The following is an 18,645-nucleotide window of genomic DNA, read 5'->3' on the forward strand; positions in this document are numbered from 1 at the left end:
CAAACATTTTAAATATTAATCATTATTTTCAATGGAGTGGGGAAATGGGGCCTCACATACATAGTTGAGATTTTGAAGGACAGCTTGGCATGTTTATCACTTTTAAATGTATTTTCTGTTTGTTCCAGCCATTTCTTTTAGGAGTTTTATTCACAGAAACAGGCACAAGAATACACAAAGATATGTTGACAGGGTGGGTTTTACAGCATTGTTTATCACCATCAAAAACTGGAAACGAAATGCTCATTGATAGGGAAGTGGTTGAACTATACAGTAAGACTATACTGTGGAAAGCAGCAATTAGAAGAATGAAAGTAGCTTTGCATATACTCTGATAATTAACATGTCTGTGCTTTACTGTTAAGTGACAGGAGCACGTTACCTGCTTATTTGTATATGTGATGTGATCCTACTTTTTTCCAAAACCAGTGTTTATATCTTTATGTGAGTATGCTTTCTCTTCTAATTTGTTGTGTACAGGTTGAACAAAATGTTTGGGAAGGGGAAAATAGACTCAAGTGATGCACGAGTGAAAAAAAGACAAAAAGATGCCTCAGATGAAAATTTAGAACTTTAAAAATTCTAGTGGGAAACAAAATGCTAATTTCATAATATTTAATAATAGCTACTTTTTTTCTTTTTTTAAAAAATCTTTTTGCTACTTGTTGGATCTTACTAGGTCCCTGACCAGAGATCAAACCCTCACCCCTGCATTGGCAGGGTGGAGTCTTAACCACTGGACTGCCTGGGAATTGTAGAAATGGTACATAGTAAAATACACAATTTTACTTTGAGATTCTGGGTATTTCTGTACTACCAGCACCAAAAAAGCCATCTTACTAGTGTTTCTTAGTAAAATGACAAAAGTCCTAAATTGGAAAGATCAGAAAGATCCTTTTGAACAAGGATCCAGGAGACTTTGATTCTGGTTTTAGTGGTACCGCTAGAATGTTAGTCAGAGTCTTTAATCATTCTGCATTTCAGTTTGTTGGTCTCAAATAAAGGAGTTATGTGATTGGTAGATTCAAAAATTAAGTAGAACACAGCACTTTTACTAAAATGACTAACAGGCATATAGATGTATATTTAATAAAAAGTGGTATTTTTGCTTCTAAATGGGCGTAGGTGCTTTTAGAGACTTAGCGTTTTGGTGAGACAAAAGATGTAAAAGATTAAGAATTTCTCAACCAGATAATCTTCAATGTATCATGAAGCATTCTAGCTTGTAATTTCAATAATCCTAAATCATCAGAAGTCATATAGAACATAGAGAAGAATTTAGTGGTTTTGATGGTGTGAGAAAAAGTATCCTCAACATATGGGTACATATAAGCCTGTGTACATGTGACCTGGTATGTCTCTGGAGTTGGTGGGCAAATTGAATCCAGAAGCTATTGCTTGTTTCCTTAACCTAAAGCTTCATTATTTAAGTTCTACATGGAACTTGATTAGTAAAGAAGTGAATAAACAGCTTTCTAGGTTTTCTGTTTAATTCTAATCACTGTTTCTTCTTTCTTTCATACCTTTAGAATGGGGAGTGCCCTACTATCCAGATTTGATCTGGTCTTTATCCTGTTAGACACTCCAAATGAAGATCATGATCATTTACTGTCTGAACATGTGATTGCAATAAGGGCTGGAAAGCAGAGAGCTGTTAGCAGTGCCACAGTAGCTCGTATGAATAGTCAGGATTCAAATACTTCTATACTTGAAGTGGTTTCTGATAAGCCACTATCAGAAAGACTAAAGGTAAGTTTCTTCTCTTTAATAATTTGGTTCAGTTTTGTTTGAAAGTCAGAGTTCAGTGTGTTGCTTGTTGTAGAGCAGTAGTATGTAAACTTTCTTAGCAAACACCTTTTATATTATAATACTAGAGTTTGTATAAAGTCCAGTTGAAATAATCTAAGTCAGCTAGACCAAGAGCTAGAACTGCAGAGTTTGGTTTATTTGGAGAATATAATATTTATCTAAGTATTAGAATAGTTTTAGAATATTATATTTATCTAAAAAATTTATTTTAGCAGAAAGATTTTATTTGCTACATATCCTTATAATCTTGGGCCTTTTTTATCATGTTTTAGGTGGTTCCTGGAGAAACAATAGATCCAATTCCCCACCAGTTATTGAGAAAGTACATTGGCTACTCTAGGCAGTATGTCTATCCAAGGCTATCCACAGAAGCTGCTCAAATTCTTCAGAATTTTTACCTTGAGCTCCGGAAGCAGAGCCAGCGATTAAGTAGCTCACCAATCACTACTAGGCAGCTGGAATCTTTGATTCGTCTAACAGAGGTTCATTTATTTTAAGTTCTTGCTCTTTTGGCTTAGAAAGGGGGTAGAGGGTTATAAGATTTCTCTTAAATTTTCTGTGTAATTATTTGCTTTTCTTCCTACTGGGTAACATTAGAAATAGGTAGGTAAAAAAAAATTTTAAAGGTCATGGAACTCAAAACCTACGGGATGCAGCAAAAGCAGTTCTAAGAGGGAAGTTTATAGCAATACAATCCTCCCTCAAGAAATAAGAAAAATAGACAACCTAACTTCATACCTAAAACAATTGGAAAAAGAAGAACAAAAAAGCCCTCAAAATTAGAAGAAATCATAAAGATCAGAGTAGAAATAAATGAAAAAGAAATGAAAGAAACGATAGTTTCTTTCTAAAGATAAATAAAACTAAAAGCTAGTTCTTTGTGAAGATATACAAAATTGACAAGCCTTTAGTGAGCCTCATCAAGAAAAAGCAAAGAATCAAGTCAACAAAATTAGAAATGAAAAAGGAGAGGTTAGAACAGACAATGCAGAAATACAAAGGATTATAAGAGACTATTATGAACAACTATTATGGCAATAAAATGGATAACCTGGAAGAAATGGACGGATTCTTAGAAAAGTTCAGTCTTCCAAGACTGAACAAGGAAGAAATAGAAATTATGAATAAGCCAATTACAGGCACTGAAAATTGAAGCTGTGATCAAACATTTCCCAAAAAACAAAAGCCAAGGACGAGATGGCTTCACAGGAGAATTCTATCAAACATTTAGAGAAGAGCTAATGCCTATTCTTCTAAAATTCTTTCAAAAAAATTGCAGAGGAAGGAACACTTCCAAACTCATTCTACAAGGCCGCCATCACCCTGATACCAAAACCAGACAAAGACAACACAAAAAAAGAAACATACAGGCCACTATCACTAATGAAAACAGATGTAAAAATCCTCAACAAAATTTTAGCAAACAGAATTCAGCAACACATCAAAACTTACACACTATGATCAAGTTGGGTTTATTGCAGGTTTGCAAGGATTCTTCAATGTATGCAAATCAATCAATGTGATAAACCATATGATTGTCTCAGTAGATGCAGAAAAAGCCTTTGACAAAGTTCAGCACCCATTTATGATTAAAACTCTTCAAAAAATGGGCATAGGAGGTCCACTTTCACCACTGTTATTCAACATAGTTGTGGAAGTTCTAGCTACAGCAATCAGAGAAGAAAAAGAAAGAAAAGGAATCCAGATCAAAAAAGAAGAAATAAAGCTCTCACTGTTTGCAGATGACATGACACTACATAGAAAACCCTAAAAATAGTATCAGAAAATTACTAGAGCTAATCAGTGAATTTAGCAAAGGTTGCAGGATACTAAATCATTACACAGAAATCACTTGCATTTCTATATACTAACAATGAAAAATCAGAAAGCAATTAAGGAATCAATCCCATTCACCATAGCAACAAAAAGAATTAAATATCTAGGAATAAACTTACTAAGGAGACAAAGAACTGTACACAGAAAATTATAAGACACTAATGAAAGAAATCAAAGATGACATAAACAGGTGGAGAGGTATTCCATGTTCCTGGGTGGGAAGAATCAATATTGTGAAAATGACTATACTACCAAACACAATCTATAGATTCAGTGCCATACCTATCAAATTACCAATGGCATTTTTCACAGAACTTGAACAAAAAATTTCCCAATTCATATGGAAACACAAAAGACCCCGAATAGCCAGGGCAGTCTTGAGAAACAAGAATGGAGCAAGAGGAATCAATCTTCCTGACTTCAGATTATACTACAAACCTACAGTTGTCAAGACAGGATTGTACTGGCACAAAAACAGAAATATAGACCAATGGAACAAAATAGAAAGCCCAGAAATTGGAGGCAAGAATATACAGTGGGGCAAAGACAGCCTCTTCAGTAAATGATGCTGGGAAAACTGGACAGCTACATGTAAAAGAATGAAATTAAAACACTTCCTAACACCATACACAAAGATAAACTCAAAATGGATTAAAGACCTAAATATAAGACCAGAAACTATAAAACTCTTAGAGGAAAACATAGAACACTTGATGACATAAATCAAAGCAAGATCCTCCATGAGCCACCTCTGAAAGTAATGGAAATAAAAACAAAAGTAACAAAGTAGGACCCAATTAAACTTAAAAGCTTTTGCACAGCAAAGGAAACTATAAACAGGGTAAAAAGACAGACCCCAGAATGGGAGAAAAATCATGGCAAATGAAACAACTGACAAAGGATTAATTTCCAAAATATACAAGCAGCTCATACAACTTAATACCAGAAAAACAAACAACCCAATCAAAAAGTGGAAAAAAGATCTAAACAGACATTTCTCCAAAGAAGACATACAGATGGCTAACAAACACATGAAAAGATGCTTAACATCGCTCATTATTAGAGAAATGCAAATCAAAATTACAATGTGATATCACCTCACACTGGTTAGAATGACCATCATCAAAAAGTCTACAAACAATAAATGCTGGAGAAGGTGTGGACAAAAAGGAACTCTCTTGCACTGTTGGTAGGAATATAAATTGATATAGCCACTATGGAAGATGGTATGGATATTCCTTAAAGAACTAGGGATAAAACCACCATATGACCCAGCAGTCTCATGCCTAGGCATATACCCTGCTGCTGCTACTGCTGCTAAGTCGCTTCAGTCGTGTCCGACCCTGTGCGACCCCACAGACGGCAGCCCACCAGGCTCCCCTGTCCCGGGGATTCTCCAGGCAAGAACACTGGAGTGGGTTGCCATTTCCTTCTCCAGTGCATGAAAGTGAAGTCGCTCAGTCATGTCCAATTCTTTGAGATCTCATGGACTTCAGCCTACCAGGCTCCTCTGTCCATGGGATTTTCCAGGCAAGAGTACTGGAGTGGGGTACCATCGCCTTCTTTCATATACCCCGAGGAAACCAAAATTGAAAAATACACATGTATCCCATTATTCATTGCAGCACTATTTACAATAGCTAGATCATGGAAGCAACCTAGATGTCCATCAACAGATGAATGGATAAAGAAGTTTTGGTACATATACACAATGGAATATTACTCACCCATAAAAAGGAACACATCTGAGTCAGTTCTAATGAGGTGGATGAACCTAGAACCTATTATACAGAGCGAAGTAAGTCAGAAAGAGAAGGATAAATATTGTAGTTTAAACTGTGGAAAATTCTGAAAGAGATGGGAATACCAGACCACTTGACCTGCCTCTGTGAAATCTGTATGCAGGTCAGGAAGCAACAGTTAGAACTGGACATGGAACAGACTGGTTCCAAATAGGAAAAGGAGTATGTCAAGGCTGTATATTGTCATCCTGCTTATTTAACTTATATGCAGAGTACATCATGACAAATGCTGGGCTGGATGAAGCACAAGCTGGATTCAAGATTGCTGGTAGAAATATCAATGCATATGATGCCACCCTTGTGGCAGAAAGTGAAGAAGAACTAAAGAGCCTCTTGATGAAAGTGAACAAGGAAAGTGAAAAAGTTGTCTTAAAGCTCAACATTCAGAAAACTAAGATCATGGCATCCAGTCCCATCACTTCATGGCAAAATAGATGGAGAGACAGTGGCTGACTTTATATTTTGGGGCTCCAAAATCACTGTAGATGGTAACTGCAACCATGAAATTAAAAGATGCTTACTCCTTGGAAAGTTATGACCAACCGAGACTGCATATTAAAAAGCAGAGACATTACTTTGCCAACAAAGTTCTGTCTAATCAAGGCTATAGTCTTTACATTAATCATATATGGATGTGAGTTGGACAAAAAGAAAGCTGGGCGCTGAAGAATTGATGCTTTTGAACTGTGGTGTTGGAGAAGACTCTTGAGAGTCCCTTGGATTCAAGGAGATCCAACCAGTCCATTCTAAAGGAGATCAATCCCGAGTGTTCATTGGAAGGAGTGATGTTAAAGCTGAAACTCCAATACTTTGGCCACCTGATGTGAAGAGCTGAGTCATGTGAAAAGACCCTGATGCTGGGAAAGATTGAAGGCAGGAGAAGGGGATGACAGAGGATGAGATGGTTGATGGCATCTCCGACTCAATAGACATGAGTTTGGGTGAACTCTGGGAGTTGGTGATGGACAGGGTGGCCTGGCATGCTGTGGTCCATGGGGTTGCAAAGAGTTGGACACAACTGAACGACTGAACACATATATACGGAATCTAGGAAAATGGTACTAAAGAGTTTATTTACAGGGCAGCAGTGGAAAAACAGACATAGAAAATATACTTATGGACATGAGGAGAGGGGTGGAGGGGGTGAGATGAATAGAAAGAGTAACATGGAAACTTACCATGTGTAAAATAGACAGCCAACGGGAGTTTGCTGTATGGCTCAGGAAACTCAAACATGGGCTCTGTATCAACCTAGAGGGTTGGGATGGGGAGAGAGATGGGAGGGAGTTTCTAAAGGGAGGGGATATATGTATATCTATGGCTAATTTCATGTTGAGGTTTGACAGAAAACAACAAAATTCCAGAAACCAATTATCCTTCAGTTCATTTCAGTTCCGTCGCTCAGTTGTGTCTGACAAACCATCCCTCTCTGGGATGATTTGGGAGAATGGCATTGAAACATGTATACGAGTCGCCGGTCCAGGTTTGATGCACGATACTGGATGCTTGGGGCTGGTGCACTGGGACGACCCAGAGGGATGGTATGGGGAGGGAGGAGGGTTCAGGATGGGGAACACATATATACCTGTGGCGGATTCATTTTGATATATGGCAAAACCAATACAATATTGTAAAGTTAAAAAATAAAATAAAAAATAAAAATAAAACCTAACCCTCAACTTAAAAAAAAAAAAGAGTGATAATTGTCATATTCAAGCTATTGATAATATTTTAAAATTCTGACTGTTTATATTGTAGTCTCTCTATACAGAAGTTTTTGTGTAAAGTTAATGAAATAAGCTTAGATATCCTCTAGCTGCTCAATGTTAAATATATTTATCTTTTGTTATCTAAAGATGGTTGTTTTCTTTTAAAGGCACGAGCAAGGTTGGAATTGAGAGAGGAAGCAACTAAAGAAGATGCTGAGGACATAGTTGAAATTATGAAATACAGGTAAGAATACATTTTTAAATGCTGTTTTAAATGAAATAAAACATTCATCAAATGAAATAAAACGGTCATCATTCTGTCTCAATTTATATATTTAATTAGGCCAAACAAAATTATTTTTAGTTAACACATTTGATCACTTATTTTCCTCAGAACAAATTATACTTTCCTGGCTTGAAATATTCCTATGTAAATAATCTTTACATGTTAAAAAAATGTTTTTTGAATGGGTAATTTAAAAATTGGGTCATTTTTTAATATTTATTTGGCTGCCTTGGTTCTTAGTTGCAGCATGTGGGATCTTGTAGCCCATAGACTCTCTCCAGGCTTGGTTACCCTGAGGCATGTGGGATCTCAGGTCCCACAGTGCCACAATGAGTAATCTCTGAGATACTTCATGTGTGGTAAGTGTATTCTAAGAAGTGATATTTCTGGCTTCAGGGATCAGTAAATGCATTAGGATTTGACTAATATTGCTAATCTGTGACCTTTGCATTTTATATCATTTGGTAGATCATAGTTCTTAGACAGAAAAGAAAAAAATTTGTATTTTAACTGATAATATATGACTACCTTAGACTTGTGGTTTTTGAAAAAATCAATTAACCTAGAAGAACACATCAAATGGTAAACTGCTTGTGGTCATGGATGCCTTTGTTTTTTCCTTCTTGTGCTTTTTGGTTTCCTGTTATACACATATTAACTTTTAAGAAGTGGCATATGAGAAAACATCTTATTCTGATTATTTTAGATAGGCATTTCAGTTAAAAAAATTTTTAATAGGTTTATATTCATATACCTCAAAATTCCAAAGTTCAAACAGTATTTAATGGTAAAAGTTTCTTCATGTACTGTTAACTAGCTACCTAGTTCTTCCTCTTCCCTAGTGACAACAAATCAATTTTTGTGATTTCAGATATAAAATATACATTATAACTCCATATCTGTATATTCTTTTTCCCCTTTTATAAACAAAGGGTAGCATACACATTCTATACCTCAGTTTTTTCACTAAGAAAATGATCTTGAAATCATTCCGTGTCAATGCCTAAAGAGTGTCCGTTTATTTTTCACAACTGTAGTGTTTCATTGTGTGGATTTATCATAATTTAGAAATTAGTTCTTCTTAATATGCTCTCACAGTACTTAAAATATAAGTCTGTTAGGAATCTGAGGCTGCAAAAATACTAATTTAAAGACGAAATTATTTTGTTAAGTAATTTTTTTTTTCTCTAAGAGCTACTGTTCTGGGCTTGCTTGGAGTCAGAACCAATTGTTTCTCTTTAGCTCTGAGTAAAAGTGGTATAGCATTGCTGCCAGAGTTTGGGCTTTAAAATCTGACCTGGAGCTGCCATGGACAGGGATGGACAGGGAAGGATGCCATGGATGGACAGGGAAGCCTGGCGTGCCACAGTCCATGGGGTCACAGAGAGTCAGACATGACTGAGCGACTGAACTGAACTGGAGCTGCCATGGCAACTCTGTTGTCCCCTTCTCCTCCTGCCTTCAGTCTTTCCCAGCATCAGGGTCTTTAACAGTGAGTTGGCTCTTCTCATTAGGTGGCCAAAGTATTGGAGCTTCAGCTTCAGCATCAGTCCTTCCAATGAATATTCAGGGTTGATTTCTTTTAGGATTGACTGATTTGATGCAAGGAGATCAAACCAGTGCATGGTAAATAAATATAGTTAAGGTAAATACTAGCTATTATTATTGACATAGTAGCCTAAAGCATTTGTGACAACTGTTCTATGAGAAATAAGAATAAGGTAAATTATATGGTATGGGCTTCCCTGGTGGCTCAGTGGTAAAGAATCCACCTGCTAATGAAGGGAAGATCTCCTGGAGAAGGAAATGCCAACTCCAGTATTCTTTCCTGGGAAATCTCATGTACAGAGGAGCCTGTACATGAGGCTCCCTTGGCGGGCTGCTGTCCATGGGGTCGCAAAAGAGTGGGACATGACTTAGTGATTAAACAACAACAACAACTAATAAAGCAGTTAATTATTTTAAAAAATGCTATATTTCTAGGGCATACAGATATTCATCTAATTGCTTTATTAGTTACTGCAATCTTATTTGGATGACTCATTCCTGTATGTACAGCTTATTCTGTTTCATGTGGGCTCTTATCTATTCAGGGAACAAAATGAAGCTGTGTTTTTAATAACCCTTTAAACTCATTCCTATGAGCTCCTTAAGGGCAGGAATTGCACCTGTTTTGTTCTGCCATGGGAAGCCTACTGTCTAGTGACCAATTTATATTTGATTAATTAACTCATTAAATAACATCTTTGCCTCTGAGCCTGGCTGTGAGATTATATATAAGCCGAGAATTAAGGCAGGCAATCAGCAACAGGGCTGGACTAGAGAGGATGGCTAATCTCTAACTGGTACTTTCAGACTTCTGGCTAAAATTCACTGTGAATTATGTATTTCTTTGCTTGATGATATTGTGAAAATAAGAAGAAAGCAGCAAGAGCTGGAGAAATAGGTGTATCCTTTACTATCTAACCATCATTACTGCAACTCAGCAGAACCTTTCTACTTCATTCCCAGAGCTGCCCTAGGAGCTGGGAAGACATCTTTACCAAGGAAAACCTAAATTTAGTATGTTTAGAATTTCTTTTTTTCATGAATCAAAGAGAATGTTCCAAGTATTTATATTGTAGCCTGTCAACTTTGTATTTTTAGGCAAAAATTCATTTGTATTTCTCTTTCTAAATATAGGGAGTTTCTTAAAAAGTGGTAGCTATGTCCAAAATATTTTTATCCCCAATCAGTCCATACATAGTTAATTCACAATCACCACTCAGTAAATACATGTTTAAATCTTTGTTACCCGAGCCTCAGGGCTACTTCCACATTTTTCTTTTTATAACTTGGACAAAAATGTCTATAGCTGAAACACATTGGGTAACTGTTTTTCTTTCCTTCCATAAGCATGTTAGGAACTTACTCTGATGAATTTGGGAACCTAGATTTTGAACGATCCCAGCATGGTTCTGGAATGAGCAACAGGTCAGCAGCAAAAAGATTTATTTCTGCTCTCAACAAAATTGCTGAAAGAACTTACAATAATTTATTTCAGTTTCATCAACTTCAACAGATTGCCAAAGAGTTAAACATTCAGGTATGATAAAATAAATAATTAGTAAATCTTTTTATAATAATTTCAGGAGGGCTTTATTAGTATAGAAGAACTTTTAAATGTCAAAAGATTTAGACTAAAATCATGGAATAGGCTGTTTTGGTGTATTTAAAACAAACGCTTGTTTTATTTAAGATATAAAACTAGTTGCTCAGAGCTTTAAAAAAACAGTTTTTATCTAAAATTCAAACTTCTTTTCAAAAGAGTTTTCAACATCTTGATGGGAGAAACATCATAGCAAGTTTCCATGTTATTCTGACAGTCTCTGGGCAAGTCATTTTACACATCTTTGAACCTCAGTTTTCTCATTTGTTAAATGGACATGATTCCACTTGATCTAACTACTTAAAAGTCTTAGTGAAAATGGGTATAATAGCACTTTAAACATGTAAAACAGTTTATATGGAAAATTGCTCATTCAATTTCAAAAGTTAGTCTAATTTTTATTTTGAAGCTAAGCTAAAACAAATATAAAAGATTCTATGCATACTGGAGTTATTTTTGATTAGCTAGGTGTTATAGAATCCAAGGTTCATATGTAGGCAGCTTTCTCTGTAAGAAGTACAAATGATTTTAATTTGCCCCAAAAACTTGACAACTGTATATTACTGTTTGAGAGATTAATTTTAAAAATCATATTTTTTGCATATTATTTAACAGGCTCTTTTATTATTTTCTACTAGGTTGCTGATTTTGAAAATTTTATTGGATCACTAAATGACCAAGGTTATCTCTTGAAAAAAGGCCCAAAGGTTTACCAACTTCAAACTATGTAAAAGGACTACCAAGCCAGGCTGTCCTGGGTTTGTTGTGAAGAATATGCAAAAAAAACTGTTCTCTGAAAATGACATCCCAAATGTAATAGGAAAAGAGAGTTGAACTAATTTAAGAAGTGATAAAATCATGTGTTAATTTTTTACTTCTCCAGAAGACTAAAAATATTTTAAATTTTATCTAAATGATGTAATTAGAAGTTATTTATAGTTTTGTTTTTGATCTTTTTCTTATAAATATTTCAGGGTTGTGCATATCAAATGTCCATCTGGGTAAACAGTCACAGGGTTACATTTAAATATTTAAATAGTTCTGACACACAAAATTGAGCATCTTATAGAAATAAATTGATGCCAACTTTCAATTCCCCAAAATTTTGGAAATATTTTATATTGACTTTTTAAATTTTTAATTTTTTTTCTTTATTCTTTTTTATTAGCTGTGTCGTGCAGCTCACAGGATCTTAGTTCACTGACCAGGGATTGAACCTGGACCCTTGGCAGTGAAAGCATGGAGTCCTAACTATTTGGACTGCCAGGGAATTCCCTTAGCTTTATTTACTGACTTTGATTTATAACATGATATAAGCTTCATGTGTAATTAGACTTCTGTATATACTGTTTCCTGCTCACCTAAAGTCTAGTGTCCACCCATATATTGACATATTAAGCTTAACATCATAGCTAATGAAAAAGATTTAAATAGCTGTGCAAGACTATAGCAGCCTCTGTTCCACTCTTCCACATGCCCCAATTTTCTGTTCAGTCTCAATTGTTCTCCCATTTACCTCCATTTTTCTAAAGGACATGCTCCTAATGCTAATTCTTTTTTTTTCTTAAAGTATACTTGATTTATAATACTGTGTTAGTTCCAGGTGTACAGCAAAATGATTTGGTTATGCATATATATGTGTATATTATATTATTTTTTCTATTTTCCATTATAGTGTATTATAACATACTGAATATAGTTCCCTATGCTATACAGTAAATTCTTGCTATCTATAGTAATGCTCATTCTTGAATTTTCAGTTTCAAAAATTATACTTTTTACCTACCTCAGAATATAAGAGTGTAGTTCTTTTAAACCCTTCTATATATATACATACATATACACTTCCCCATTTCTTTCCAGTTTAGTTATATATCATAATTTTTAGTTAAATCTAGTGAAAAGGCTGGCTTAAAACTCAACATTCAAAAAACTAAGATCATGGCATCTGGTCCTGTCACTTCATGGCAAATAGATGGGGAAACAATGGAAACAGTGACAGACTTTATTTTCTTGGGCTCCAAGATCACTGCAGATGGTGACTGCAGCCATGAAATTAAAAGGTGCTTGCTCCTTGAAAGAAAAGCTGTGACCAACCTAGACAGCATATTAAAAAGCATTGACATTACTTTGCCAACAAAGGTCCATCTAGTCAAAGCTATGGTTTTTCCTGTAGTCATATATGGATGTGAGAGTTGGACTATAAAGAAAGCTGAGTACTGAAGAATTGATGCTTTTGAATTGTGGTGTTGGAGAAGACTCTTGAGAATCCCTGGACTACAAGAAGATTAAACTGGTGATTTTGGAAATCAGTCCTGAATATTCATTGGAGGGACTGATGCTGAAGCTGAAGCTCCCATACTTTGGCCACTTGATGCGAAGAACTGACTCATTGGAAAAGACCTTGATGCTGGGAAAGATTGAAAGCAGGAGGAGAAGGGGACAACAGAGGATGAGATGGTTAGATAGCATCACCGACTCGATGGACATGAGTTTGAGCAAGCTCCAGGAGTTGGTGATGGACAGGGAGGCCTGGCGTGCTGCAGTCCATGGGGTCGCAAAGAGTTTGACACAACTGAACGACTGAACTGAACATAGTCTTAATGTCACTGTGTCTATTGAATATTATTCATCTCCTTCCTTGTATACTTTTTTCCCCTTAAAATTAATAATTTTGTTTTTCAACTAAGCTTTCTATGTACCGACCACTAATTTGAACCCAAGGCTCCAATACAAGTCAGATAAGCCAAAAAACCTATTTTAACTGGAGACCTCTCCTGGAATTCTCTGGCCCTTTCCAATCTGAACTACACATCCATCTGAGACTTCTCATTTTCTCTCCCATTTTCTGGCTCCTCTTTCTCATTTTACTCCCTCATTTTGGTGGAATCCATTTTCTAGTAGCTTCCTGAGGAAGAGTTTATGAGATACATTCTACCCTTATTCCTGGACTGACATAGAATTTTAGTTTGGAAATTATCTTCACTCAGAATTTTAGATATTGCTCTACTGCTTTTACTTTTCAGTGTTGCTGTTTGGAATTCCAAAGCCATTTATATTTTTGGCATGTGACCTTTATTTCCTCTTGACAAGCTATTTGTATCTTCCCTTTTGCCATGGTGTTCTGAAGTTTCTTATAGTGTTTAGTAACTATCCTGCTGGTTTCTACTGCCAAAAATGTTGGAGTTATCTTAATTTTCTCTTATCCCCTAATCAGTCCATCAACAAATCCTCTTAGCACTATCTTTAGAACATCTGAAACCTGATTACTTTTCATTACTTCCAGTTCCATATTCTGGCTCAATTAATCATCTTTTATCCAGCTTCACAAGGACAAAGACTGTTTTATTCACCACTATGGCCCTAGCATGTAAAACATTTTGACTACATACCCCTATGAGGTAAACACACATAAAGTGGGTTCAGTTCAGTTCAGTCGCTCATTTGTGCCTGACTCTGCAACCCCATGGACTGCATCACGCCAGGTTTCCCTGTCTATCACCGACTCCCAGAGCTTGCTCAAACTCATGTCCATTGAGTCAGTGATGCCATCCAACCATCTCATCTTCTGTTGTCTCCTTCTCCTGCCTTCAATCTTTCCCAGCATCACGGTCTTTTCCAGTGAGTGAGTTCTTCACATCAGGTGGCCAGAGTATTGGAGATTCAGTTTCAGCCTTAGTCCTTCCAGTGAATATAAAGTGGGTGATTATACCATTTATAAATGAGGATACAGAGTGTTATATAACCAGAGTGCTTAAGCAACTTGACTTAAGAATGTAGAAAAAGGGTTTCCCTGACCACTCAGTGGTAAAGAATCCACCTGCCAATGTAAGAGACGTGGGTTCAATCCCTGATCTGGGAAGATCCCACATGCTGCAGGACAGGTAAGTCCAAGTGCCACAATTATTGAAACTGCTCTAGAGCCAGGGTGCCACAGCTACTGAAGCCTACCACTCCACTGCCACACAAGGCACGAGAGGAAGGTGCTGTTGCCTTCATGTCCCATGGATGCCACTTCTGTACCAGGAACAAAAGGAACCGACTGCCTCTGCAGAAAGTTGGAAGAATGTCCCCACTCACACCAAAACAGCAAGAAAGGATTCTTCATGGGGCCTCCTTAAATGGCCAAACCCCAAAAAACAAATCTCATCCAGAAATGCCTGACTGAAGAAGCCTAGGTTATATGCCCCTTACCTAGAATGCTGAGGAGTTTTCTGGGTTCTAGGTGAGAAGGCAGCACCAGTAAAGCCAGCCTTTTTCCTATATGTTGAGAGTTCAAGTGGTACTGGGTTGCCAGACAATTATCATTCATGTATAAATGCTAATGATAATCCACCTGCCAATGCAGGAGACACAAGACACTTGGGTTTGATCTCTGGGTTGGGAAGATCCCCTGAAGTAGGAAATGGCACCCCACTCCAGTATTCTTGCCTGGAAAATTGCATAGGCAGAGGAGCCTGGTGGGCTACAGTCTATGGGGCCACAAAGTCAGCCACCACTGATGTTATTTGCCCCTCAAAAAACTTCCTAACTAAAGCCAACTGATACTTCCTAACTAAGAATTTAAAGTGTGAACCATTCTTGGAGAATCCTTTAAAATACAACTTACAATAGATTAAATGAATGGAAATTTAAAACAAACAAAAAAAGCAATTATTAAGTTCTGACTTTAAGAAAGGAAGGTAGATAGTGATGTAAATATGTATGTGTAGGATAGAGGGTTAAAAGGTATTAATAGTATAAAAGCACATTTTACAAAAGTTAGCACAGATAACATCAATGAAATAAAGTGATAGATATGAGAGGGAAGAGGAAATATATTACATACATAGTACACACATACACTATGCTGCTGCTAAGTCACTTCAGTCGTGTCCAACTCTGTGTGACCCAACAGACGGCAGCCCACCAGGCTCCCCCGTCCCTGGGATTCTCCAGGCAAGAACACTGGAGTGGGTTGCCATTTCCTTTTCCAATGCATGAAAGTGAAAAGTGAAAGTGAAGTCGCTCAGTCGTGTCCAACTCTTAGCGACCCCATGGACTGCAGCCTACCAGGCTCCTCTGTCCATGGGGTCTTCCAGGCAAGAGTACTGGAAAGAGTTCTCTTCAGACTATATAAATCTTACATACACTATATGTTTCTATAATATATACTTGGATGAAACACAAGCTGGAATCAAGATTGCTGGGAGAAATATCAACCTCAGCTGTGCAGAGGACACCACCCTTATGGAAGAAAGTGAAGAATTAAAGAGCCTCTTGATGAAACTCAAAGACGACAGTGAAAAAGTTGGCTTAAAGCTCAACATTCAAAAAACCAAGATCATGGCATCCGGTCCCATCACTTCATGGCAAATAGATGGGGAAACTGAAAATAGTGGCAGACTTTAGTTTGGGGGGCTCCAAAATCACTGCAGATGATGACTACAACCATGAAATTAAAAGACACTTACTCCTTGGAAGGAAAGTTATGACCAACCTAGACAGCATATTAAAAAGCATTGGCATTACTTTGCCAACAAATGTCCATCTAGTGAAGGCTATTGTTTTTCCAGTGGTCATGTATGGATGTGAGAGTTGGACTATAAAGAAAGCTGAGCACCAAAGAATTGATGCTTTTGAACTGTGGTGTTGGAGAAGACTCTTGAGAGTCCCTTGGACTGCAAGGAGATCCAACCAGTCCATCCTAAAGGAGATCAATCCTGAGTGTTCATTGGAAGGACTAATGTTGAAGCTGAAACTCCAATACTTTGGCCACTGGATGTGAAGAGCTGACTCATTTGAAAAGACCCTGATGCTGGGAAAGATTGAAGGCAGGAGGAGAAGGGTACAACAGAGGATGAGATGATTAGATGGCATCACTGACTCAATGGATATGAGTTTGGGTAAACTCCGGGAGTTGGTGATGGACAGGGAGGCCTGGTGTGCTGCGGTCCATGGGGTCGCAAAGAGTTGGACACGACAGCACTGAAATCAACTGATGTAGTGTAAATATACCATGTTAATACACATTGTTCAAAGGGGAAAACAATAGATGTTGTTTTAAAAGTCAAATGATAAAATTATTTTAGATGATTTTTCATCTGATTTTTCATGCTATGCTAAGTCACTTCAGTCATGTCCGACTCTGTGCGACCCTAGAGACGGCAGCCCACCAGGCTCCCCCATTCCTGGGATTCTCCAGGCAAGAACACTGGAGTGGGTTGCCATTTCCTTCTCCAATGCATGAAAGTGAAAAGGGAAAGTGAAGTCGCTTAGTCATGTCCGACTCCTAGCGACCCCATGGACTGCAGCCTACCAGGCTCCTCCATCCATAGGATTTTCCAGGCAAGAGTACTGGAGTGGGGTGCCATTGCCTTCTCTGATTTTTCATAATTAGATGAAATTATAGAAAAAAAAGATTATATAAATCTAAATTATCAGAAAAAACTCTTACTGTGTTTCTTAGATCCTCTGTTGTCTATTTGATGTCAATTATTCACAAGGCCAAACTAATGTCCAAAGCTGTTTACATCTCTCCTGGGATCTGGCTTTCTCTGATTATGAATCCTCCAACCGCAAGTCCTAATAACTGTGTTTCACTTCCTGCTCAATATAGGATGTCCTCACCTAACCACTTCCCACCACCACAGCAATAAACACCTAGGATTTCCCTTTGTTACCACTCCCTGACCGGCCTTGATGATTCACTCTGTGGCCCTTTGTGGTATGGTATTGCCCTTTTCTCTTGGGAAATATAAGTAATAAATTCTTTCAAAGGCAGTTGTCTCATGTCTGTCAACTTATTCCTGTTTAAAATAAATCCCAGGCACAAATTTTAGAAACATACAAAGCAAAACAAGAAAACATGTTGTGGATTTTAGGACTAAGAAAAAAGCCTATCATATTCATGACAGAAGTAAACCTAAACCCAAATATGTCAAATCAATAAATGCAAATGGGCTAAACTCACCTATTGAAACAAAAATCTTTCAAATGGGATAACAAGTACTTGGATGCAAGTTATACCTAAAACAAAGTCACTTACACAAAGTTGAAAATAAAAGTATGGACAAAGATATACCAGAAAAATACAAAAAGAAAGCAAGGGTGTCATCTTAATATAAAAGGAGATGAAAAGGCAAAGCTTTATTAAAGTAAAATATAAGTCTAGGCAGAGCAATTCATAATAATAATAATTATGGATATGTGCCAAATAGCAATAAGAAGCAGAAGCTACAAGAGATACTAGGAAATGAAGAAACCCATTAGTAAGAGATTCTGGTTTGCTTCTCTCAGTTCATGGTAGTCAAGTGGACAAATATTAAGAATAAGCAGACAAACTCTAATAACACCACATACAAAAATAAACTCAAAAAGGATTAAAGATGTAAAGATAAGACCAGAAACCTCCTAGAAGGAAACACAGGCAGTTCATTTTGACATAAATCATAGCAGTATTATTTTTCTGACATGTTTCCTAAAGCAAAGGAGATAAAAACTCAAATGATTAGGTTAGCCAAAAAATTCCTTTGGTTTTTTAAAAGAATAAAAGACACATTTTTCATTTTCACCAAGAACTTTATTCAACAAAATATTCACTTTTTTTAACTTAAATTTCTTTTTTTCTTGTTGCTATTTTAAACTTCTTATTGGGGTATACTGCTTTATTGACTATGCCAAAGCCTTTGACTGTGTGGATCACAATAAACTGTGGAAAATTCGGAAAGAGATGGGAATACCAGACCACCTGACCTGCCTCTTGAGAAACCTATATGCAGGTCAGGAAGCAACAGTTAGAACTGGACATGGAACAACAGACTGGTTCCAAATAGGAAAAGGAGTACGTCAAGGCTGTATATTGTCACCCTGTTTATTTAACTTCTATGCAGAGTACATCATGAGAAATGCTGGGCTGGAAGAAGCACAAGCTGGAATCAAGACTGCTGGGAGAAATATCAATAACCTCAGATATGCAGATGACACCACCCTTATGGCAGAAAGTGAAGAGGAACTCAAAAGCCTCTTGATGAAAGTGAAAGTGGAGAGTGAAAAAGTTGGCTTCAAACTCAACAT

At 36.9% G+C, this 18,645-nt stretch overlaps 1 protein-coding gene across 2 annotated transcripts in view; it reads left to right on the forward strand.

Annotated features, from left to right (window-relative positions):
- The window catches only part of MCM8 (minichromosome maintenance complex component 8), a 47,145-nt gene extending 34,629 nt beyond the window's left edge, over positions 1–12,516 (forward strand). For both annotated transcript variants that reach the window (XM_010836450.1, XM_010836451.1), the window contains exons 15-19: positions 1,530–1,749; positions 2,082–2,291; positions 7,324–7,400; positions 10,338–10,527; positions 11,229–12,516. In XM_010836450.1, coding sequence (XP_010834752.1) covers positions 1,530–1,749; positions 2,082–2,291; positions 7,324–7,400; positions 10,338–10,527; positions 11,229–11,321 — 790 coding nt within the window. In that variant the 3' untranslated portion in view covers positions 11,322–12,516. The remainder of the gene's footprint in view (positions 1–1,529; positions 1,750–2,081; positions 2,292–7,323; positions 7,401–10,337; positions 10,528–11,228) is intronic.
- Positions 12,517–18,645: the final 6,129 nt, after the last annotated feature.

The sequence above is a fragment of the Bison bison genome, unplaced genomic scaffold, assembly GCF_000754665.1.
Source record: "Bison bison bison isolate TAMUID 2011002044 unplaced genomic scaffold, Bison_UMD1.0 scf7180017864063, whole genome shotgun sequence".
Classification (NCBI taxonomy): Eukaryota; Metazoa; Chordata; class Mammalia; order Artiodactyla; family Bovidae; genus Bison; species Bison bison.